At 42.5% G+C, this 26,339-nt stretch overlaps 1 protein-coding gene across 1 annotated transcript; it reads right to left on the reverse strand.

Annotated features, from left to right (window-relative positions):
* Positions 1-1,031: 1,031 nt before the first annotated feature.
* LOC104941184 (homeodomain-interacting protein kinase 2-like) lies at positions 1,032-21,720 on the reverse strand. Its single transcript, XM_010766242.1, has 3 exons — positions 21,382-21,720; positions 4,005-5,184; positions 1,032-1,090 (listed from the first exon to the last, which is right to left on the reverse strand). The coding sequence occupies exons 1-3, from the start codon at positions 21,398-21,400 to the stop codon at positions 1,081-1,083; spliced, it is 1,209 nt and encodes a 402-aa protein (XP_010764544.1). The 5' UTR covers positions 21,401-21,720; the 3' UTR covers positions 1,032-1,080.
* Between the last annotated feature and the right edge of the window lie 4,619 nt (positions 21,721-26,339).

Below are 26,339 nucleotides of genomic sequence, written 5' to 3' on the forward strand. Positions count from 1 at the left end.
GTAGCACGCACACACTCACTGTTTAACACACGCTTCACAGAACAGTAACTAATAGCAACCTCATTCATTAAAACACCCCTTGATGTTTCGCACGGAGGCAGGGTAAATGTGCTGGAACGCCTGCCCTGTCTGTATGCTTGTGCAACGCTAACAACAGATAGAGAGACAGATAGACAGGTGGGTTGGGGGGGGGGGTTCGTCTTCCACTCAGCCCGAGCTGTGACTGCACCACCCCTGATGGAGGCAGATACATATTTCATCAGTTATTACTTTCGACATACAGGCTGGCAGTGCTAGAGATCCTACCGTAGCATTGGCTGCACCCATCTTCACTGCTAACATGTATAAAAAGGTACTAAAAGTAGAAAGTGCAGTGAGTTCCATAATGTGAGCCTTTTTTAAAGTTTCCATCCGGATGCATTAAGATCTGTTCTGCCAGAGGCCTTTTGCTTCACACTGATAAGCACTGGCCACTTCAGATCACTGGTGACATCAACAAGCCCTTTCCCTCCCTCTCAGACACTCATTTTCCTTTCAACCACAATGACTAGTAGGCTATATTCTCATGCTCTACAACTGTATGTAACATGAAGGTTTCTCCAGCAGTATAAAGTCTGTGATGTGTGCAGGTGGCAGGCGCTGACATGTGAGCAATACAGCTTCAGGCTTCTGAGTTGTTAATATTAGGATGTTTAATTACTAGAGGAAATTGCTCTGTCTCTATCTCTTTCCCTCTGTTTTGTGGCCATTAAGCAAGCCTCTGTAAAACTGCCACGACGAGGAAGCCTTTCTGATGGGTACGGAAAAGAAAAAGTAAGAAAAGAACCATGGAAATAGAGGCTAAAACAGTTTACAGCCGTTTGAACAGAGAAAACTCAAAGGTGGGGTAGAAAGAGAGGGGCTTGACGCAAACGATATTTGCTCTAAATACTGGGATAAAGGCTTTCAGACAGTCACTCCAGAAAGCTGGTCATAGTGTTGCACACAAAAAGTAAGAATGAAAAGAGAGCTTGAGAAAGAAACACTGCATTCATTCTCACCTTCGTCAGTCGCTGCACGTAGTGGGTGTGATTGGCAGATTTACGGTTTCCTAAAGTTACAGAAACCAGATGTAAAACCCCTACATTTCAAGATTTTAAGTTGAGGAATACTGACCCCTTAAATTCAATTTGAGTGTCTGTTATGAAGAGTTTGAGTTATTTCCATTGAGTATACCGGCTTGGGTTTCAAATGTTAAGCTTAAGAAGCAGCAATGAACCAGCTTCAGATCCATGCAAACCTCCAGTGGATATACTTAAAGGCATGAAAACAGAGCAGCATTTGGCAACACCTAAATAACAAGGCCTTTGGACAATCAAACAAACTATCACTTAGGGGGGAAAAGTGTCTTCCTCTTAACATCCTTCCACCACAAGGCCAGCTCCTGCCAGCTGCATTGCCTCAGGAAAATCTAGAAAAACTTAAAAAATATTGCTGCATTCCCCCCATCCCATGGTCTTTCGATGATGAGATAAATAGGACAAACACGCCCAATTGGGACAAGACAATAATCCCTTTATCTGGCAAAGGCTAAGCTTGACTAGCTGGCTTACCTGTTACGTCAGAGGCTAAAGGCTAGAGGGACGAAGGGTAGTAGGAGAGGAAAGGAGGATACATGCAGGAGGACCAGGTTAAGGTCACAACTTACTGAGATGAGGAAGTACAATCTACACAATAATTAAGAACACAGAGTTTATGGTTATAATATATTTTAACGATAGTCGACTGTATTGAAGAAGTACAGTGGCACTGAGTGAATAAGTGCCACAGACAGGCCTGTTTGACAATGATAGATGAGCTCAGATACATGAGCCTGTATTCACTAAGCACTGAAGCGAACAAAGTTGAAACTATAAGCACCCTGAGAGCTGTTCTTGCAAATTGCACATCACTTGTTTACCTTGAACGCTAGTGTTTTATTTGCATGAGTCAACCTTGTGGAAAATCCATAAGTCATTTACAAGGCTCTTACAGCACATGCAATGCTTTCTTTGGCATATAGTGTTAATGGCTCTGTTTGTATAATGTCTGAAATGGGCTCGAGGATTCCTCCTTATCTCTTATCTTATTTCTTCCTCATCAACAGAAAAAACGGTATATCAAAGAAGACGACAGGGGGATGTTTTTGCTTTTGTAAAGGATATAGAGAAACACAGAGCCAGCAAGTTGGAGCTGGCAAATCCCACCTGTATGTAATCTCTACCCTGTACAGGTAATGTCTTCACAACAGAAATAGAAACTATCGCGCAATCATCTCCTCTGAAGTCATCAAAGATGGTTTGATGTTCTCCTCTAAGCTGTTGAACTCACCATGAACTCTACCCGCAGTTGGAGTTTGTTTGCTGCCCAAACGGCATGCAATGCTAGGACACCCGTACTGCTCATCTCCCATGAGCTAACTCCTTAAATTGTAAGACTTGCCTCATTCCTCACAATGAGACAACACACACTACAAACCATGTGACACACAAACACCACTCCCATTGCCTCAAACTAGTTTCACCAAGGCGCTGGTTTTGGTTTTGGTAGCTGATGGGTAATTGTTCTGGTCAATCCCAGCCTTCTTTCCCCTCTTCTGCTGCCAAGAGGAAATTAAGGGATGATCTCTCCGCTCTCCTCCACTCGTCACTCCCCGAGAAAACAAACAGGAACATTTTATGGCCTGCTTGTTGACCCAAAGCCCAGGGGCACCAACAACCGGCTACTAGAGGTGTTCACTTCAGGATGAGCTACTTAAACTGATATAACAGCAGTGCCCTGTTGACGATCAAATTCCCATACAGGGATCCTAATATATTGTGGATTTAAGAGACAGTCTGGGAGAAGTGTTTATAAAGTCCAGTTCAATAAACACTATAGCTCATATAAAGTAATACACCTGTCAGATATGATAAAAGTCTATCCACAAAGATAACAAACTCTGAATCTACTGTGTGGTACCACGGCTCACACCTGTTCTTCCCTTTGGCTCGGCCCCCAGCACCGGGCCTGAGCCCCAAACAAAGCTCCTCTCTGTACGGATATGGACACTGTTTGATTCCTCGCACAGTTCCCCTGACGCTGCCTCCGTTGAAACCTAAACACACTGTTTGCTATGGGCGAAAAAATACTGTTTAAGAAGTACTGTGAAGAAGAAAGGAAAGGGCCTACCCAGGAAGACTCATCTGGTTCTAATGCAGGGCCCGCTGGTGTGGATTACAGGCACATATTACCGGAGAACCCAGGCTGACCCCTCATCTCTATCCCTGGGGAAATGGGAGCCCGCGATGGTGATGGGGGGCTGAGGGTATGGGGGCCTGGGGAGCAGAGGGGTGAATAGATGCCTGTGGGCAGGCTGCCACCCCACGATTGGTGCCGTTCTTCAATGAGGGAGTTTCTCTGAAATCTTTTCAAACACCTTCCAAAAATAGGGAAAACTATTTTTTTCCCATGAACCTCTCAAAGAGACAAAAAAAAGTAATTTCTTCAAATATTTCTGACGGTCTGTCTCGTCTTGACCAGTTTCACCAAGTTTTGGAAGAACTTGAGAGGTTTTTAACTTTTTGAAGTAACACTGCAACATGTTTTATCGCATTAAACAAAAAAAGCAGCTGTTTACTCAGCAAGCCTCTGAGTTTTACTATGTTATCCCACACTGGAAGGGGAGTTAACAACGAGAGTAACAAGCAAAGAGTGAGAGAAAACTTCAGCAGCAGCTCATAAGGTTGGCAAAATATCACATGGGTGTTTGGCCAAATAATCATCTCAGCTAGGAAAACATTCTTATAAAAGCTGGGATAAATCAAACAAGATGCAAAAAGCACAATAATCATCCAAACAGAATGGACAGGAACAGGAACAAACAACAGGACATGACTTTCTTCAAGCCATTTCCTCTTTGCATCTGCAATGTTACATAAATGCCTAATTTCTTTCAAATCCATTTCATAATAAAATAATTAAAATGCCAAAGTTTCAGCTCTTACCTGTAGTATCTGGACTGTAAATAAGTGGAGCAGACTGCTTTTGACACATGGCTGGCGGAGCCAAAGTCAATGACTTTGACCCGATAGGGCTGTCGAGACGGGTCCACCAGCATGATGTTCTCTGGCTTCAGGTCAGCGTGGATCAGGCCCAGGCTCTTTAGTTTCATTAGCGCTGTGGCCACCTGCTGTAGCACGGGTCTGATGTATTTGAGCGGCAGAGGGCTGAACTTATTCTGCTTGAGGAAGTCGTACAGGTTCTGCTCCAGCATCTCGAATACCAGGCACGTGTGGTTCTTGTGCTGGAAGCACTCGTAGGCCCTAACAAAGTTGTAGTCATCTGCATTCTCCGTGCTGAGACGTGCCAGGATGCTGACCTCGATCTGACCCTGCCGTGCATACGACGGGTGATTTTTCAAGATCTTGATCGCCACAATCTCGTTGGTGCCCCTTTTCCAGCACTTAACCACCTGTCCAAAGGTTCCTCGCCCCAAGAACTCCAGCACTTCGTAGGTGTTGGTCATGGAGCAGAGAACCTCATGCTGAACCAGCTGGTAGTCCCCCTCGCTGTTGGAGCCGCTGTTCTTGGACGTTGCAGTGGAGGTGGCGGTGGCCACTGTGGCCACCGTGGCTCCACTGGCTGCTCCGTTCTGGATCATCGATCGGCCGTGCTCCTCAACGATCTGCACACTGCTGTTGTTGTCAAGCTCCTCACTTTTGCGTTTAAGCCCGCATCGCTGGTAGGTGTCAAGAAGACTGACCGTGCTCCGGCGCGTCAGGTTGTGAAAAGCAACCCCGCCACCAACGCCACTGCCGCCGCCGCCACCTCCACCACCACTACTGCTGCTGTTGCTACCTCCACCCGCGCTGCTCAGCAGAGACGCCAAGGCCCCCGAAGTGCTGCTTACTGAGGCGACCACAATGTGGCCCACGCTGGCTGGGAAGATGAGTGCCTGCTCGTACGGCAGGGTGGAGCTGGCGACCTGCAGGGAGCTGTTGATGCCGAGGGGGCCACTGGCTGCCGACAAGTTCTTGCTGCTGTTGTGGCTGTAGACTTTGCTGTGTGTGCCGTACCCTGTCATATCCCAGTTACAACTCTGCTCCACCTTCAGTTTCTTCACGCTAAAGAAGGCACTTGATTGGAGAGTGTGAGGGGAGAACACTTGCACTTGCGAGGCCATACCTGTAACAAGAGGGGGGCAGAGGGGAGGGGCAGAGAGGAAAGGGGGGGATGAAAGGGAGAGGTTAGGAAATTGAGAGTGTCTGAAACACGAGTCGTAGCCAGTAGCTTTAAATAAAGACAGCTTGGGTCAGAGCAGGTTATTAAAACACCAAGCATAAACGCTGAATCTGATGAGTCAGCATATTAACCTTTTGAGCTCTTTACCATCACAGTAAAGTAATAAGCATTAAATAACCTCCAAAATATCCCAAAGCATTCATTGCTTTGGCATTAAATTGTTTTATGTTTCATGAAGCATTTTTTTTTATCAGATACTGCGTCATCAAAACTCTTGGTAAATTGATTTGTTTTTAAATAAACTGACTTTTTTTTATATTGCTGTATAACATAAATAAAAGCTGGAATGCTTAGCAGAAAGATAAGCTCAAAGTAAAATCGATGAACAACTCCATTGTTGTGGTTTCTGTGTTGCCGTAGCAGCCGAACTGACCAGGATGTACATTGAGCTAAATTAAAAGTTTTGCGAGATCTCGCAAAACATTATTATTATTATTTTTTTCAAATAATTTTTTTTATTCTTCTCCATGTCCCCTAGGGGGCTCCGTCATTCCCCCACTGTTCCCATCTGCAGGGAAGTAAATAGGCTGAGGGAATACTAAAATAATATCCTTTCATGGGACACTCCAGAGAGGGCAGAGCAACCACAAACCATACGCAAAAACAGTCCCACAAAATAGTCTCAAGGAATGATTGCAATTTCCTTTCCCACTACTCTGCCCAGCCGTTGCATTTATTACTACACAATTACTCACTTTAGAAAAGGTGGAGGAAGAAATGTGGTTAAAGCAACTATGAGAACAGGAGGGGGGCACGGAACTCCCTCTCAGCTACAGATGCAGAAGGCAAAACAGAACTGTAGCGAGGCTGTGCTCTGAACTCCTGGGAACAAGCTGCCTCAGAATAAGCAAACGCTTCTCCAAGCAAACAACTGGCCAAAAATAGTCCCTTTCTTTATCTCTTGCTTTGCAAACAGGCTTGTTTGTATCATTGAAATGATTATTACAGCACAAGGAAGATTATAAGAGACGTCTAGCAATGCTATGTTTAAACAGTTTCCAGTAAACCCAAAATGAGTTCAATGCTAACAAACTAAGTCTGTCTTTGCCAACACCGATGCAATTAGAACTCGCTGTTGATCAACTGATGCAGGAATCAAAGAACGCTTCAGTCGCAGCTCGCACACAAACACTAACGAAATCCATGCATGCAGACAGCCTTTAAACTTTTTTTGCTGCTTTTGTGTGTTTAATATACGTCTTGAGAACTGGGAAAGTTTTGTTCTGCTCAAAGATAATTGGAGGAGCGTTCACCTCCAAGATGGAAGGACTTCCAAAATGGTAGGCTCTCTAATGCGGACAGAAAGCGAAGAGGAGGGGACGTGCCTGGTCACTTTGTCATCATTAGCCCTTTGAGTAGTGATGATGATTAATTCAGTAGGAAGTTGGCAGCCCTCCACTTTACTTTGCCTCATTTGTTATTTTGAATCTCTCCTAACCTCTTTTCCTTTTCCTTTTTTAAGAATTTTCTTTTGGCCCTCTGTAGCCTAACTTGAACTTATTAGTTATTGGCGCGGTCAGGTCTTAACCCTAATGAAGCAGGATTGAAGCTGCACATAAGAGAGCCAACTGTAAGCTTGGTAGGATGTTGTACATTAGCTATAGCATAGCTCCTCCATGCTTACTGACAAATGTTTTTAAGTCTCAACTATGATAATTGCACATATGAAAAAAATCAACTTTAAAAAATGGTTTTGAGTGCCTACGGCACATGATGACCAGTCGTGTAGTGCAGGGAGGTAAGGAAGATCGTCCACTAGGCTATTAGGGGCAAGGCTCTCTGCTAATCACATAAACCCTGGAAGCCAGATGTCACTCCTTGGATTACCAATTCCTGTGCCTGGACTTTACGCTAAAAATAATTTGAATGATCGGATGGCGTCACAGAGCAGCGTCAGCAGTGTGTGACTGAGAGTCTGACAGGATAATCACAGACTGATGGACACAGAGATGGATGGACAGACACAGAGCTGGCTTGTTCCTCTTATGGAAAATTCCAGCATTACATATCTGCCAACATTATTATGGATAGCTCAGGTTTTACAAGGCCAGATTGAGGCTAGCTGCTCTTTGCATTAGCATCACATGAATTCCTCTTCAACCCTGATCTTAGTCATTCATTGACTCAGTTTTAACACTGTGGTCAAAGAGTTCATTTGACATGGTGCAATGAACTGAAGGCCACACATGTTTCCCTAAAATGGGAAAGCTGACAGAAATATTTAGAAATGAAGAGGACATTTTTGAAATTCTGCACAGCTGGTTTTTGCCACAAAACTTAAATGTGTACAAACAGCACCTCAGTTTACAGCCCTGGGCGGAACACAGATAAGAAATTAAATGGATCAAAAGTAAGAGGTCAAACGCCTGGAATGTTATCTCATGGCAACATACACAGGCAACTATGTGACCAATTAAACTTGATTGGGAAAGCAGCTCCAGTCTGCATTAATCATTCTTCATACACACTGAAGTTCAAACACATTTATGATCTAGAATCTGCCAAACCCACTATACTGTTGTAAGAAACAACACAAACCTTCCCATGGAAATGTCCTGTTGAAGTTTACTTGAATTTCTGAAGCCAATGCCAAGCGCAAAACTGTTAAGGTCCATTGTTGTGCATTTACAATGTTGGAATGCCTTCAGTAGCCAAGGCCTTCCATTTAGCATACCTAAAGGAACACTGTGTGTCCCACATACTGCAATTAAGCATGCCAGAGCGGCATTTTCCACTGTTTAGAGGCAGCATGTTGAAATGGTAGGAGTCAATGTTTTCAGAGAGATTATTTCTCTGTCAGGGCTTTGTTAATCTTCTTTTGGGGAGGATCAGGGACGTTTTGCATGCCATGTGAGGGCGAGAGATGTACTGAAAGGGAGGGAAGGGGAGCGGGGCTGCGAGTGGCCCTCACACTCGCCTGTGACCTGCTTCTGTTTACTCTCTTTTATTAAACCCACCATTTATACTGACAACATGACAGAGAGTATTGATGAGGACGCCTTTAGAAACCACCAAAACCTGCCAAATAGTCCTTTGTAATTACAAATAGTATTTTAATATGAAACCTGCTTATCGTTCATCTCATCCATGCCTCTGCTCAAAGCTCTGGGCTTTATACAAATCATAATTTAAAATGATTTAAATCTGAGATAAAAAATAAATGTATTACAATCCAGGGCAACTAATGATTATATTCATTATCTGTTGATTTACTTTCGATTAATCCTTTGGTCTATAAAATGTCAGAAAATAGAGAAGAAGATTCACCCAAACCATGGTGATGTTTTGTCAGCGGTATATTCAGTAAAATATCATATAGACTGAAAAAATAAGGAAATATTCATATTTATCTTCCATTTTACATGGACTTTATTTTCTTCTTAAGAAATCAGGGGTATAAGTTTAAATAGATACCTCAGCCATTATCTGGGATACTTTTCAGAGACGTCAGTCAGGTCTGTGTGGTCGATGTTCCCCGGTCTAGATATATTTGGACTTTTTCCTTAGGTCTAATGGCTACCGACAGCGACTGAGATGCTCTGATGACCCTGTCTCTTTACTGGACATCCCAGTGTCTGCAGGACTGAGGGGTGGGGAGAGGGTTGAATCACAGCCAAATGAAATGACTTCTGACTGTCTAGACAAAGCATTATAACACCCTTCGCCGTAGTTTGCATGTACTTGCCAGAGCACTTCTCACTGCACCTCCATTCCTTTTTGAAACACCTGACACAAACTAGAGGGAAAAATACTTAATGTCTCTTAATAAAATATAAGCAGAAGAGCTTCAGTTCACCATGTTGAGAAACTCTGGAGGAACATGATTGTTCAAAAAGACATTCCTTTATTTGGAATGATAGTGTCTTACAGTGAGTCCATACTTTCCCATAGCGGATCCATTGGGTTGACTTAAGGGATGAGACTATAAAAAGCACTCATATCATGGAGAATTTCCATTATTGTTTATTATTATAGTGAATATCCTCATGAAAAAGCTATCTAGCTCGCTATCTTGGTAGAGATACAAAAAATACATAAATGATCATAAAACAAAAAGATAAGACTCACAAAGTCACAATGATGCCATTTTGTTTAGTTTTTTATCTAAGTCAGTTGACCTCATGAAATATAATGACCGTATTTAAAATTGTTTTCCATTTTAAGATTTTGAAGCATATTTTGGTGGGACAATACGTTCATCAACATTTCTCTGGCATGTATAATCATGGCAATCCCATTCCTGCCACTCAGTTATCAGTTTCAGTATAGAAGCATCTGCAATTGCTTAATTCATTCAAGTTTTATTTTCATTTATCATCCATCTGCATTTAAATGTAAAGGGGCATGGGCATAATACCCAACAAAACCACTGGTGGAAAACCTGTAGCAGTGACTTTCGGGTTAAGCACAACAGTGAACGCACCACTGAAGAGGAACATATTGTCCACACTGAGCAGTCTATCCTGGAGTTCTGCCCTCAGTAGGGGAGCTGGAGCTCGACACGGCATGGTCTCTCTCTCTCCATCTCTCTGTCTCTCTTTCCCCCATCCACTATTGACCACCCTGTCTGCCTTTTTAGCTCTCTCATCTCTGCTTATTTATAGAATAATGCATCAGACAAGCTCATGGGGAGATACTGCCATGCAGGCTGCTGCTCCATCAGCCTGCATGCTCAACTGCCCACAGTATTTGACCAGTCGGAATTGGCTCGCCATGTCTCTAGCTGCTCTCTTACAAACGCACAAAAGAGGGGCAAATATCCATCGAGCACATTGACAGCGTAAGAGGAAAATGTAAATGTTGTTTGACAGACGCCACAGGACTCGTAAATCAGCAACATGCCGGCAGTAAATGTGACACTCCCTCAACTCTCCCTTTCCTGGAAGCAAACAGCCAAAGATACAACATGTTGTGTTAGCTGCAAGATAACATGATGGGTCAGCACTCGTGCAAATGCACATGCTTAGATACACAAGCAAGATCAGAGCAATACTAACAAGCATTTCTCTCATAAACTAAGCAATAATAACTTGTCTAGTTGAAGTAAAAAAAAATAACACTTCTAACCTAAAGTAAAGCAGCTAAACCTGGCCCCTCTGGGTAACTGACGCTAGATAAGGAGGGTGCCATAAATGCTGTAAGTATGGTCGTAAAATGGCTGGTGTGAGACAAAAAACATTTGCCTTGTTTATACTGCCAGGTCAGCCTAACCAGGCGCTGAACCAAGGCACAGGGTGGAGGAGAGGAGCGCGAGATGAGGAGGAGCGCGAGGGGGGAGGAGAACTGGCTCGGCAGAGAGGCTCTGCTTCAGCTGGATTTCTTATTAATCAAATCACGAGTGTAGCAAGTGTACAAAGCACAGCAACCAACTTCCTCCCCACCACGAGAGAGAAAGAAAGAAAGAAAGAAAAAAAGGCCTTGTAGAAAAGACCCTTGCTGCAGCAGAAGTAAAACGCTGAATGTAGAACAGAAAAACAGTTTGTTCTGTGTGTGCGAGGCCGCCTGTGTGGCAGCTTATAATGAAAGGAAAACGTGAGCAACCACAAACCGATGGCACCTGTTAACTCACGGCTCCACTGCACTACCATTGACATCCACTGCATACATCACGCTGTGCTGACTACACTTGCAAACACAGTGCTGGGCCATGCAGGGACACACACACCTGATAAGCAGCAGTTCTCCAGAATGCTTATCATGTACACACAGCGAGAAACGCCCCACTGCACCGCACTTCCTCTTATGTCATTAGGATCAACAATGACAGCTGGACACAACGTTCAATAATGAGATCAACATATGAGAAGTGCAAGCAAGAAACACTAACCCAACACAGACAACAATGGGGGAGGACACACTGATGAGTACAATGTGGGAAGGAAACATTGTACAACGGCAAATTGATTTGGGAGGAGGCCAGAGCGGTATAGATTTTGTAGCGTGCTGGCTATGTTGCGCTGTAATCTACAGTGAACGGCGGCCTTGTTTTGCTGCCCTTGCAACGCAAAGCAACCTGAGGTTTGGTGCTTCAGTAAGTGAAGGACAAAAGCCAGTGATATGCAAACACAAAATGAAACACGAAGAGGCACACACATGCATACATACACAAACACAAGGAGCCAGACTCCTGTTGGCTACAGGAGGAGAATGAGGTTTGTAAAGGAAGAACCTTTAGAGACAGAGACCTTAATTTTATTAATGAAGGGACTAACCTCTTCCTGGACACGCAAATATAATTGTATTCTCAAAGAAAAGTTACAGCAGAAAAAAAATATCCATGTGATCCTTTTTATTTATGAGTGGGCTGCCTTATGTATTTCGAACAGGTATTCACGAGGTGAGGTTCAGATTTGTATTAACCCCACTAACATGATTATTAAATCTGAAGAATTAGATTAATAGTTGTTTTTTACTACAATTTTGGAGTTTGTATGTAAACTATTGATTTAAAGTGCAAATTAAAATAAAATCGAACTGCTGCAGAGTAAAACTGAAAGCAATCGATATGGAAAGTGGCATTGGAGGTATCACTACACGGCATCATTGCCCCCACCCTGCCCTGTCCCACGGAACAGACTACTAAGAATTGGTTTTGGGTGTGTTCTTGAACTCCGAGGTCAAAGTCTGCTTCTGCTTTGATATCCCACAGCTGCAATAATGCCCTTCTTGCTTGTTGGATGCACCCAACACTACACAAACAAGTCTCTCTGGAAGTGAGCAGAATGTGTGTGTGTGCAGGTGTCAGTACAGGCGTGTACCCACAGACATGCATCCTTGCATTTCTGGAACTCCAACCGGTTACTTTTTCTAACTTACTCAACTATGTCAAAGTGCTAATGTCTTAGTTGTGTGGTAACAACACACGAGTCACTACCCCAACTCACACCCAGAGGGGTTTATCTGAAGCTCCACCCCTTGGAAATCCTGCGATGAACCCTGACAACAGAGAAACCAGTCCAACCTGACCAGGCACCTGGGGACCAATCACACTCAGGCAGCGGCACCACTTCCTGTATTTCCAAAACACAGCCGTACTTGTTTGTTTGATCCACATCTGGTAATAATAAACTACCACTGTCTGGCTGTTAGTGTCAGCTCTCAGTTAGTTGAAAAAGAGGAATCACTTTTTTTGGAAGATATCCTCAAGCCGTTGTATCAGGATGAGTCGCGTCAGTGAAATTGATAGTTATTAGTGCTGATGCCTGTGAAAGAAAAGCCCACTTTTTAGTGCCCCAAATACGACAGAGTGAGGAAGAAACAGGCCACTTCTCTTCACATCAGAGCTCTTTATAACCCCCAAATGCGGTTGGCCTCCTGCTCCCCTGTCTCCCCAACTTTACTTCACCTCCCAATGCTATCAAATACTAACAGGAGATGGTGCACATGCCTCCCCAGGCGACAAGAGTGTGTGGTATTTCAGCAGACTGTGTGAAGCTGCTGCTTTGTGCCTATTAAGGCCATAGATCAGACTAATTTAGACTACTGAGGCCTTTTTTCTCTCTCTTAAAATGCCTCAACATCCAACCCTGCTCATACTGCAGGCGACTCATCCATATACATGCTTGATAAAATGTTTTTAATCTCCTAATCTTTTTTCATCGTTATTCTTTTTAACCCTCCTTCTGTGGCTTTCTATCTTTGACAGCGTAAGGAGGCCCACTATGCTATATATTCAAACAGCTTTCAAAAGATTATAGCAGCACACACAAACACATGCTCACATACCAATTTAGCAAAGCATATGTGCCCTTAATCCAACTGACAGTGTGACGTGAACAGGGCTGTCTTGAGTGTTTTTGGCCACAGAGCTGAGGTAATAAAGATGGCTAGCCAACATAGCCTCTGTGTCTGATTTAGCGTGAAAAATCATGGCTTTAGCCGATTATATTTACAGTGTCCTCACATTCGCAAATAGCAGCCAAAGCCAGGCAGGAAATGGCTATTCTGACCGTTGGTTTAACGCCCACACACTGAGTATGCAGGATCACACATTTGAATTAGATGGCAGAAACACCTTCAAAAGAAGAAGAGTTGTTGGTTTAGTTACTGGTTTTAGTACTTCCTTGGTAAATTACATGAAACAAGATCCATTTACTGTAAGAATTTGCCAGTTTGGGTCTGTTCCTGTGTTCTGAGCTGTTTCTAAAGTCCCGGCTGAGTAGTGGTTGAGAGGGATTTCAACAGATGGAAAAGATGACCTGTGGGAAGCTAGTAAATAATGATTAATCATACTGTAAGATGCTTCACTGTGAAAAAAGATGGGAATGCTATTAGTGAGTTAGCCTAGCCGATGTATTTGTTGTCCAGGCTATTGAAACGTTGAGGGGAAGTGAAAGAGGTTAATGTTACTGAAACGGATGGCACTTAACTGAGCATTAAGTGATATCCATCTCAGCAACAACAACACGTCCAAATATTTTTTAGTCGAATGCTTATGAATGCAGAACTCCTCCTCACAAAAACAAAATGTTTTGCCTGGCCAGGATTGCTTTGGTTCAGTGAAGGAAAGAGAACAGGTTCACATGGCTAAAGGTCAACGGTTAGCCTTTCTCTGGGCTAGCCTCTCTAAAAGGATGGAGGGGTGGGAGCATATTTGAGTGTGTGTTAGCAGCTGCTGGGCCCCGTCAGGGGAGCGGAGGAGACCGGGCGCCTATCCTGGCGGTGCTGATCCCAGATGTAAGAAGGAGACAGGTTAAAGGAGACGAGGGGTGAGATCTAAGACCCCCAATACCGCCACTACCACGGAAATCCCTCTTAGACCACTGACCCCCATACCTCCTAACCAAGCTGCCAACCCCCCCCCCCTAAACCCCTCTGACCTCTAGCAGTGCCCCTGAGGCCCATGGGCCCTGACAAGGGGGTATTCATCCCTCCACCCAAGCTGCCCTCCCTCTCTGTCAATCCCTGTCTCCCTGCCATTCTCCCTCCCTCTCTGTCCCTCAGGCTGAAAGGGGGGTCAGTACAAAAGGCTGCCAGGCAGAGCTGCTGGCTGGCCATCATGGTGCCTGAAGCTTTGAAGTCAGGAGTGGCTCTAAAAGGTGTGCAGTCTGTTTTGCAAAACACTTGGGCCCAGAAATATAATCAGGTATTGCTGTTCATGAATTCTGTTTAGTCGAGTTACCATGAAAGCATACTTAAACTAAGACATACTTACACAGTGAGTGGATGAGTAACATTTTTCCCAACAATAATTGCTGAGAAAAAAGCTTTTTGAAGCTTGCTGAATAAAGAATAGGAATGCAAAAAAGCATAACGATTTCTATAAACTTTTATTATATGAAAACAATTTGAACTGCCATTTAACAACCATAATCATTCACTTGTATTGCAATTAAATGCAACAAAATGTCTTACTGTGAGGAGATACTTCTTAGTTAAGTTATTCTGCGCTTCTTCATGTCAGTACTGAAGCAATATTAGAGGAGCCACAAAATGTTTTAATTTAATCAATGACTTTTAACACCTCTTTCTCTCTCTACATTATCCTTTTAAAGCTCATACAAATTCAGCAAGTAATGAAGAAATAATTTTGCTCCCGAAATGTTAATATTAAATAGATAGAGACCATTTCTCCAAACTTCAGGACTTTAAATGTGTATTTAAAACGAGAGATTTCCATCAGCACGTGTAGTCACTTCTACCTCCTGTTCCTTTAGATGTGTTACTTGTTAGTCTACTAAGTATTTTCATGGAAATGCAGGATTCCAAAGAGAAACCCCGGGCTGAACCAAAAAAAAAACGTCTTTTGAGAGGGAGGGACACATCTCTAGAGCAGTCACTTTTTTTTCATTTCTAACTAGAATTGGGATGCACCATTATAATGTATTTCCCAGTAATGGTAATAACACAGCATGTAGAGAGACAATATACATGACATAAGGTAAGTATATGAGAACGAACGTGAGGACAGGAAAGGGGCTAAAGCTGCTCCTTGCCATGCCTGTTGACTCTTTTGACTACCTCGTCTTACTCTATTGCCGTCTTCTTTTTCTGTTCTGTGCCTTTTGCCTCCTGGCTCTGGACCGAAATGGGCTTCAGCGTTCTTCTGAGCTTTGAAGTCCTTTGGTTTCCAGCCAAGCGTAGCGCTGTACCTGCAGCCATCTGTGAAGGGGCCGCCAGCAGCCACCCATCGCTCCACTTCCCTTCCATGACCGAGAGGGTCCGGAGCCAGGAGTGGTGATGGGGCTGGCAGACGCACACATTGGCTGGTCATTGCAGAGCCCGTAGCTGTGTCTTTGTTAATGAATATGAGCGTGTGTACCCTAACAACGCCAACCTCAGTGGCCCAATCGTCCTGCTCAACTCAATCCATAACTGTTCATTTTATTATTTGATCAATCTCTATTCTCACCCTCCCACCCTGTCTCCTTCAGTCGGAAGAAAAGAAAGTGTGGGGGTTACGGGAGGCTTGATTAAAACCTGCGAAACCATTTCTCACTCCTCGCTTCATATAATATGGAGAGACACGGTTTGGGTCTTTTGTTTAAATGAAGTGGCTTTCAGCGCCAGAGTTTTCCTAACCATCCAGCTGTAGCACCTTACATCATTTGCCATCTTTGCACCACAGTCAGAGCTTTGTTCAACTTTCTTTAACCAGCTTCACCATGTGCATGTGCGATGTGACTTGTCAAGTTGAAATGCCAAATTAGCCAGCAGCGTCAGCTCTCTTCCAGAGGGTGCGATGTCAAATGGACTCGTAATGGGGGGGGGGACATTATCACAAACAATAGGATTAAGACCAGGGACAACGGGCGCAACAAACAAGCTGGTGGTTTAGTGTGGGGGGTTAGTGATGGCAATAACACAAGCCAGGGGGGGAGTGAGGCGGGAAGCAAGTCTGACGGGAGTCTGAGGGCTTTTTGGGTGGGGGTCATGATTAGGGAGAACAAAAAAGCTACAGTAGACCTCTCACACACACACACATAAATGGGGGCTTCCAATCTGGCCATCAGGCTGTTGTGAAGTGTCACATGGGCATGATGTGCGCTGGCCAATGGCCTCTCGGCTTATCAACAAACAGAGCGGGATGGAAGGGCAGATAAGAGCTAGATGTGGGGGCGGGGCGGACGCGGGGGTGGGAATTGGATTGGTCATTGGCAAGTGACGATTGCAAAGTCTGCATGCGATACATGGCATACGACTAACATGCAGATCATGCTCATTCTGCACTGTGCATTATAATCCACTTGAATATACTGTATATATAAAAAAAAGGAATTGACGCCTTGAGCATATAAAGTGCCCTTTATGCTCAAGGAATCCCTGTGTAATTATTGCTTAGCAGGCCCCAGTTAACAAAAGGCCTCATTCACCCTGTGCTGTGTTGAGAAGCAGTAACATGTGAACCTTTGTCTGAACCGTGGCTCTCATAGCGGATCAAAGCATTGGATGTGTCATAAGGTGCAGAGACTCTCAGTGCTTTTTCAACAGATGCTGCTCTCATCCTCGCTGTAGTGCCGTTATTACTTTACTTTTAGCAAGAGGAGGTTATCTAGATTTAAGAGAGACATTCATTTATTTCTGTCTCCCACGCAGATCCTTAAAATACAAAAAGGTGGAACATTTTTTAAGTTAATGCGGCATCCTGCTGAGAGAAGTAAAATTGTTTCCAAAATGCTACTAATCCATTTAGGGAACAAATTACACATTCAGCAGTCAAATAATTAGGGGTTGCTTGTTTTTACAGGAATCCAGGCACTATCATGGTTTTTATAAATGCAGATATCAGATACTTGTAGAGCTGCAACTGTTGAATGGTTTATCAATTAGTGGATTGTCAAAAGAATAATAACCAGCGTTTCTGATCATTTAATTATTGTTTTGCTTTTTTAATGAGAAAATGGTACAGTAGAACACTGTATTGAGTCCCTCAAATATGAAGTATTCATGCTTTTCTATGCGTTATATTCTATTGACTTAATATTGTTAGCTTTTTGAAAGAACAAAGACATTTAAGGACATCCTTGGTCTTAAAAAAATCGGGATGCACATTCTTCTGACATTTTCTGAACAAATGATGTATTGATTGATCTTGAAAGGAATTAATTGAGCGGTACAAGTTATTGTTAGTTGCAGGCCTTAATATTTGCAACTCATACAATCTTTTGTATTACAGGCCAGCAACAAGACGCCTGCTACACTGGATCCTCCTTTAACAGAGCCTGGAGTCGTTACACAGCTACTCAGAGCCAGAGGCAGCTGTTCCACACAAGCTGACACCAAACACAGTGTGAAACAACAGTGCAGGGGGAAAAAAGGCCTTCACACATGCATGACAACCAACACGGAAATGCCTTGTGTAAGCAGTCAACAGAGTAGAAGCTCCATCTCAGCCAGCCTCCCCCTTACCCTCCGATATAAAACAACTAATGTCAGCAATTGATGTGGTCTCCCGCTTCAAGGACCTCAGAGCCCAGCTTTCGGAGTCGTTTCCGAGAGAGGTCTGAAGCATATGGCAGAAGCACTAAAACAGGAGGCTTACTGACTGAAGAGAAAATGAGAATTGCAAAGTCCCATCGCATCTCAATTGAATTTCCCTCAAGCTAAAAAAAAAGAGAGAAAAAGAGCTCAAAGAATGATGTGCTGGAGTACTGGAGGCAGTTTCACTCCAGACAAATGTGCTGAAAGGAGTATATGAAAAGTTGGGACTGTTGAAATATCCAGGAAGTATCCTGCTCATATTCAAGGCTGGGCCTCCTGTGTCAGACTGGCCTCTACTAACCTGTCATTTCGGTTCAGTCTGACGTCCCCCCTTCCCCCCCTCATCTGTTTTCAAAACCCTCAGATCACACCTGTGAACTATTTCAGCACATCAGAGAGCTCACATATCCCCTCGTCTTCATCTGAGAGCTACACACACACCTTGGCTTAAACAAAACTCACATTCTATCTCCCTCCAAAGCCTCTGCTTTTTCTACTAAATGCTTCAACAAATCAATAGCACAAAGAATCCCTGAACACTGGATTTCTCTTTCCTTTTCAGATAGGAAGCTTTGAATAATACAAAACCGATACTTGTAAAGACAGCTTATCCATTTTCATAATCCTGCGGAGGAACCGCCTTCAAAACCACAAGTCATGAGGTGATGTATAGGGTCAGCAAACAGATCAAAACAGCTGCTGAGTGACAGTGAGAAACAAGAGGTAAACATTCACAATGGTACAAGGATTTGAGTGATGACTGCTCTTTCCTGTGAGCCATTTAACTATCATCCCTCCGCAGGTTTTCCCTCTCTCCGTTGTGGACAGTGAAGAGCTAAACACACCACCCTGCTTGTCATAACAGTCAGGAAGAGAGACCCTCCTCGCTTCCCCTGACTCTAACACGGGCTGCGGCCCCCCCAAAGGCCCCCAGGGTTCTTCCTGCAATTCTAATCAAAGTTTAAAAAGCTGCAACCTTGGAGTCTAAGCCTGGGTCGCGGCCTGTGAGGAAGATATCAATCAAGCGGGTCCAAACAAGCGTGAGAGGGAAGCGGGAGGGAGACGGAGAGTTGAGAGCAGTTTCTGGGAAAGCCTTTCCTTCTGTCCTCAGAGGAGGAACTTCCTCTAAAACAAGGGCAGGGTGTACTCCCCATACCTGGAAACCATGGTAATTCAAAGTTGCATTAACTCATAATGGCCGTGTGGATGGATAAAACATTCATCTGCCTGTGATGCTGCAGTGTCTGTCAACACTATCATCATCATCAGCCTCTGAGTCATACTCTGTCCGTTTTTCCAGGTGTGAATGAATGAATGAGTCCTCTCTGGAATATAACGGCTGACCTGCAAGAGGCAAATTAAGTTGCCTTCCTGCCTGGTGCCCAGCTCTGCAGCCGTCTAATCCTCTTGCAGGCCTGCCCTACAAATGGGTTGATGGCACATGTGTGCGGACGCAGATAGAGACAAATGCACACATGCAGGCAAGAGCACACCGCACAACCAATATCTAGCCAGGGAAGAGAGCAGGCGGGCAGGCAGGGTTTGCGGTGTGTGAATATTAGCTTTTCCACAGCTGGGGGCTGCTGGACCTGCTCCGTTCATCCGACATCCATCAAGGTGTCAGTTTGGGTTATGAGAGAGGGCTCCCAGGGTGATCACACCGCCGCCTGATGGCCTTCTGTCTGGGCTGAGAGGACCAAAGGCAAACACCGAAAAAATGGAACAAAAACACGAACATGGACACAACCGTGACTATCAGCTTCTAAACATTCCTGAAAGTCTCCACCGTGTTAAAACACATAATTCCTACTAATGTGAAATCAAGTTAAGCAAACAAATGTCTACTGTAAAGTGTTTTTCCTCAACAAGCTCAACTCTTTACCATCAAAGGAAGCAGTTCATCATATAGATTTAAGTTATTAGCTGCCCTGTAGCCCAGGGTGAGTAATCACCATAATAGCCGGTCTAATTCTACTCTGTGCCTGGCCCCCCCGAACCCATTTTCCATAGGAGACTTTGGTCATTTCCATGACTGCTCTACATAACAGGCCTCTCCAACACTGAGGAGGACAGGCAAGGTAATTAATTCCCCCTGCCGCCTCCTTCTCTTCCCTTCTCCTCCTCTGCGTGGTGAGGGGGGGAAGCCGGGGAATGTAATTTACACTAATTACCTTTTTGCATAGGAGTCTCATTTCAACTTTCCTTTTCATGTTGAAACGCCTGTCGTCTCGAGCCATGCCTGTAGGCTTCAACACCCATGATGAAAAATCACCACGATGTTTCTATAGTGACATGACATGACTGCAGTGAGGAGTCTGTAACAAACTCATAATACTGTATCTTCTTCTATAGCAGCATATTTAATAACCTCAACATTCTATCTATATATTAGAGCATACTTCTGTGTGTGATATTTTTTATACCACTCTAAAATGTGTAATATCACTTTTCAATAGTTCTTTTTTCTCAATAGTAGTTTTTAATAGAAAAGAAGGGCTCCCCTTTTACACCAGCAGAGGGACTACAGAGTAGACGAGAAGATATCAAACATTGGGTTGCTCTAAAATAAATATTAGAAATATAAGGGGTCATCATTTGTTTTGTTTGCATAAGCTTGTGATCCGCATGTAAGCCATCTTGATAAATACTGTTACAGGTCATCTGTCTTATTGTAGGCTATGTCAGAAAAGCATCTCTACGGGTTACAGTAGGTATATTTCTGAATGAAACATTACTACAGCGGAATTAAAGCAACATAACGTAACATCGCAATGTTATTATACTAAAAGCCGTCTTTGATAATACAGTTAATTATATTAGTGTAATTTGGGAAGTAGCATTTATCCTATCCACTGTGCACAAGATCATGCACGGAATATAGTGGCAATGTTTAACATGTATAACCAACCTTGCAACGAAGTAAACACATTGTTTGTGTGTGTTAGACTCTCTTAGAATAGAAGAAACACAAAACCTGTATGACAGCAAACAATTTAGGGAAGCATGCAGGGTAGCATTTTTTCAATTGGATTAGTCACAGCTGCTGTAGCGATAGCGAATACACGCTTCTATTTAAGCTTGCCTCGTTTTTCCCGGAATAAAAAATAAAAAATAAATGTTTAATTCACAGATGCAATTAACGATCTAAAGTCAGTCTGTGTTAATAATGGTCTGGAATAATCGGAGATAGGAGAATGACATACTGTAGGCGAGACTCGCACTGATCGACCTTTAATTCTTTCTTCAGCAGATCTTTAATTTTAACCACGAACAAACATGATTGACAAAACAACATTTACAGCCTGTTCACTGCTTTATGTTAAAAACATATTTGTTTTTGGAGCATTTACTGCTTTATCAACGCTATTTTAACGGACACAGCTCAGTCTGGCAGCTCAATCTGAGTATTTACTCGTATTCTTTGACTAAGATTATCAGCAGTAATGCACCGATCTGCAGGCAACATGACAGCCTAGTTATGGAAGGTTTAGATAACATAATGTAAATATAGATGTAATGTTTTTACAGGAAGAGGACAGGGTGCATCCCATCTCTCTCTCCGTATCAGCCGCAATTGTATCACAATTGATACAGTAGGCTCAGTGACAGAGCTCCGCACAGGGGGGGGGGGGGGACAGCACATTTTCAAAAGCATCTTACCTTCGTATACAGGGGCCATCGGTGCAAGGATTTCTGTTATTCATGGCAGAACAATAAAGCGAGATTTCTGTTCAAAACTCAATGAAAATCTGCCATCTTGAAACAGTGATGAGAGAGTCGCCGCGGTCTCCTGCATTACTGGCCGAGTTCATTAGTGAGGAAAATGCTCATAATTCATATCCAGGCGTTTCCAAAAGGTACGGTCCGACGCGAGGGGAGCGACAGAGGACAGGCGGTGCAATGGAGAGCCGGCTGCGGTGTGTGTGTGGAGGCTCGGAGGATGAGCCGCGGACGGTGACAGCTTTACTTCAGCTATTGTGCGACATGTCTGTGGAGTGAGGAGTCTCTGCAAAAGTTGCAGTGGTCAGAGCGCAGCGAGTTTGGTGTACAGTCAGGTAGTCGAGTGTCGAGAGAGTCGATGGAGGCAACGAGCAGACGCATCAGTCTGGACTCCAAAACAAATAGGATAATAGTAATTATCATTATCATAATCATTATTTACAGAGAGATGGCATCACACAAATAGGAATAATGAGCTACAATGTGTAGCCTTTTATAAAGGGAAAAAAGGTTTCGGAAGATCGACCTTAACAGATTTTAATACGGAGGCAGTTAAGGATGATTTGCAAAAGGCAAATTATATACCAACAAAATAATAATAAAAATACCTACAATTAAACTAAAATAAGTTTTGAAAATATCAACAACATAAAAAAAAAAAAAGGAAATGCATAGTGTAGCCTACTACTACTACTATTTATAAAGTAGTTAAGCTAGTGAGTAGTAGTATCAGTCATTTCGTTTTTGTACGTGGTAAGATTTTCTTATTCTGCCCCTTTTTATTAAATATTATTGCAAATATTTTGAGTTGGACGTGTACAAACTGTAATAAAATGCTTATTACTACAGACAGCACTACAAACACTACTACTAGGCCTACTATTAAGTATTATTATTATTATTATTATTATTATTATTATTATTATTATTATTCATAAACATGTATATAAATAATACAAATAACATTCAACTTTATTTAAAAAGCATAATGTATAGCCTACAATAGAAAACAAAGCTTTTAACATAAAAGCAGATAATCATAACATTTGAAAATAAAACATTGAAATCAAAAACCAGGATCGCGTGATCACACCACTTACTGTTCCGTGCTGTAATTATTATTTGGACATTTAACAGCTGTCCATGTTATTCCCAGCCGTGCAAAGTACATCCTTGTTGGATGATTCTGCGGCTGTTTGCTCATGCCTGCGAGGCTGAAGCGCTCCTACAGTAGGCTGTATGACGACATGAGGTCTGCACAGATGAACTGGAGCGGAATCGGATTACATAGGCTCACACAAATGTGAGTAATCTGTCATTTACCAGCGACCCTAAAATGCACTCACAGAAAATATGTGCACCAAACCTCTAAATTAAACATGTCCATTTAGACATGTGGGCGGCTGTTAATATGGCAGTGCATTAGAGCAGCAGAGCTAGTTCACCCTATAGCCTACTAAAGTGCACTAAACTGAAAAAAAAATTGAAAGCTATATGGGAGTGATCTGATGTCGCCCTTGTAGGATAAAATAATCACATGTTTTCATCATAAAGTCACATTGTCTCTGTGAAAAAGCAATCGGTAATGCTCTATCTTCAGCACATACTGCATATTCTAAGCCATGCAGCTTTACAACGAGTTCTGCTATTACTCATTTGGTTTAAGTATGTCACACACAGCCTGCACACGCACCATATACACAGTATGTATATATATATATACAGCTGCACTGCACATCTAAGTGGTGATGTAAATGCAGGACATAAACGGTGGTCTTACAGGCCCACAGGGTCTGCAGACCTGTGTTTGTTTGGCATTAAAAAACCCAAGTAATGCACGTCTCCCATCAGCAGTGCATTGTTTATTCATGTGACTTCCTTAACAAAAGCCACTATGTTCCTAAAGAGATTTACTGTGTACTATGCTGTGGTGAACCGCTCAATAGTGAAAGTATGCGGAAAATGCAAGACATAATATTTAAAAAATTTAGCAGAATACTAAATATTTAGAATACCCTGAATACAGTATAATACACAACAATATGTTTGGATCCTCATATTCCTATACAGTCTTACAGTGTACTCTTTATTTCCTTCTAAATATTTTACAGGTTTATTATCATGAGTTTTATATGTTTGCCACACATTTTTCGTAGCTTCACTGAGGCCTAAGGATAAACCAACTAACAGGTTGTGCGGCACCTTAGTGGGGATTTTGGTAATAAGAAAAATACTTCTGCTTCTTAATTGCTGTTTGCAGCAGGGAAAGAGCAGGTGCCAGTCTCTTATTCAAGGGAGTTTGTGTGGCATAAAGTGTGGTGCTCAAACAATACAGGGCCCCCCTCAGGACAAATGGCCAGTTGGAAAACCCTGAAATAGAGAAATTATACAAACTATTCTCCTGTTTCCTGCAAATCTGATGAGAAACATTTTATTTAATGTTTGTACATGAATGACCAAATACATGTTGTAGTTAATGTGGATCCCTTAGGCTTTTTAGACCAATTATAAAACAGGCGCAATGGAGCAGTGAGGCGTATCCTTCACCTATTCTCAAATGTACCTACAAAACTGAGCATCCATTGTTTTAAAGAACTATGATTTTTTTTGTTTATTTACCCTTCATTTGTATTCATATTCATTTACTAAAATAAAATAAACTGCCTGTATCTCACCAACAAAAGTGAACTCCAAAATGTTTCACTTAAGGAATAAAACTATGATCATGCAACCGTTTATTAATCCATTGTTTACATCCCACTTTGGCCAATCAGTGTATTTTCCAAAAAGTCAGAACAAAGCAATCATGCCCTGAAGTTTCATTACGCCCAGTCAGGGGTGTTGAAGACATTGTGCGTGACAGACCAACAGATGATGACCTGTTGAACAGACAGAAAGACAGACAGATGGGCCGGGGTAATTACGACGGATTAATGGATCTCCCTCCCCCCAAGTTCATCGTGTAGGACAAATGTGTCACAGGGTAGGACTACAAATCCCAGAGAGGGTCAATACCACACATGTTGGTGCATGTGGATATACAGTATCCTACTTAATTTAGAAAAAGGTTGAATAATAATTAATAAGGGATAAGTGGTTAAAAGGAAAAGATAGCTGAATGGTAATGAAATGTAAAGATTTTATAATAATTATAGGTTAATAAAAGTTACTATAGTGTTTATGTTTGAACGTTTTCATTCATATGTCTGTCTCACTGTCCATTCTGGTAAATGTATTTCACAACATCTACTTAGACTAAAGGATAACTGATTCGATTTTGGTGGTCAAAGGTTCACCTCACGAAACACATTTCGTCCATAACTCTAGAGTTCATATGCTGATTATGACATTTTCACGCAAAGGTCTAATATGATGCAATTATTGAAGTGATGACATTTGTTCACCTAAGGGTAAACTGAAAGCCGGCAATTCTTGTCTATAATATTTAGGAATAAAAACAAAGTTATGATGCTCCCGGCAGTGCAGGATGTTCAATTATTTTTAATAGGGCCCCGGGCCTGTAGGGCCACCACTAGAACTAACTGGTTCTTTAGTCATAGTTTACACATCATACCATGAGACTATCTCTTTCCTGTGCCCCTTGTTTGTACCATTGATGGTTTAATAACTGCACAATTTACTTTATACTTAAATAACAACTGTTATATTAGAGTAATTAAACATAAATCAATTTGATCAAATATAGCTTGATATACAATTGTGTACGGCATGTAAAATATCAAAGCCAGAGGGCTAACAGAATAAAACTGTATTTTTTGTTTGACTGCACCTGTACCTCTGAATGATTTTGGTTTACACATGTCATCCCAGTTCACCTGTTTGTTTACAGTCTCTGTTATATGATACCTTATTCTCTGGCTGACTATAAACTGTAATTTATTAAATATACACATCAGATAGAATTAAACCAACTGTAATTATACAGACTTACAGAGTGTATTTACTCACCACTGACTTCTGCTAAGTAGATGCTCCTGATTGTGTTGACAAAGGACGGACTGCAGCCTGCAGAGTTAGAGGATACACACGTTCTAAGTTTAAACAGAAGTTAAGTCTCGTTAGAGTGTGGTTGCGTCAAGGGTACACAAAAGAAAATGCCTGAACTAACAAATATTTAAGAATGACTATCACACAGCAGTTCCCTGTACTTGTGCGTCGTATACCACTCTTTAATTATCTCCTCTGCCTCATAATTGTTTAGGTCCATCTTATATCCAAAAGTGAGTTACGTAGGTGGTCCTTTATAAATAAATACCTCTTCCCATCTCTCATTATGCTCATTTAGGCTGCATGTGTACTCCTTTGAAAACTCACTTAAAGGGAAGTCAAGGAAAGCAAACATCTTGTGTTTTCCTTCTGCCCCCTCCTGTGTCAGTGGAAAACATGCTCAGTTGTTATTGACCGTATGACCTCTTTATAGTGCTGAAATAGCCTTTGTGCCGATTCAGATCCTTAGCTGCTACTCCACTGTTTAGTCCCGCTGGTCCAATTATTACCTCATACATGTTAGAATCAGGGGTGTTTCTTGGTACGCTGACATGGATGATATCATTGACTTTTAAATGGACATTTCCATGGGAAAATCACTTTCTCCAAGCTAGTTTGAGGGAAAAAGGAACATGCCTCGATAACAAGAATCCCTGTTTGGTTCATCGCCCAACCAATCTGCTTTCATGCGGGACATCAACAGATGACCAGCATGAGTAATTAAAGACTTTAAGAGATAATTACATTAGGTAGTAAAAGAGGCAGGAAATCTCTGAGCGGTTCAACAATCACAACAGAGACGGCCAGCTACCCAATCACACCTTTTTGAACATTAAAGCATGGAAACATGTCACAGTATAGAAGCACAAAATACAAATATGAACCTGACA

Source organism: Notothenia coriiceps, unplaced genomic scaffold (genome assembly GCF_000735185.1).
Source record: "Notothenia coriiceps isolate Sejong01 unplaced genomic scaffold, NC01 NC01_scaffold00003263, whole genome shotgun sequence".
Lineage (NCBI taxonomy): Eukaryota > Metazoa > Chordata > Actinopteri > Perciformes > Nototheniidae > Notothenia > Notothenia coriiceps.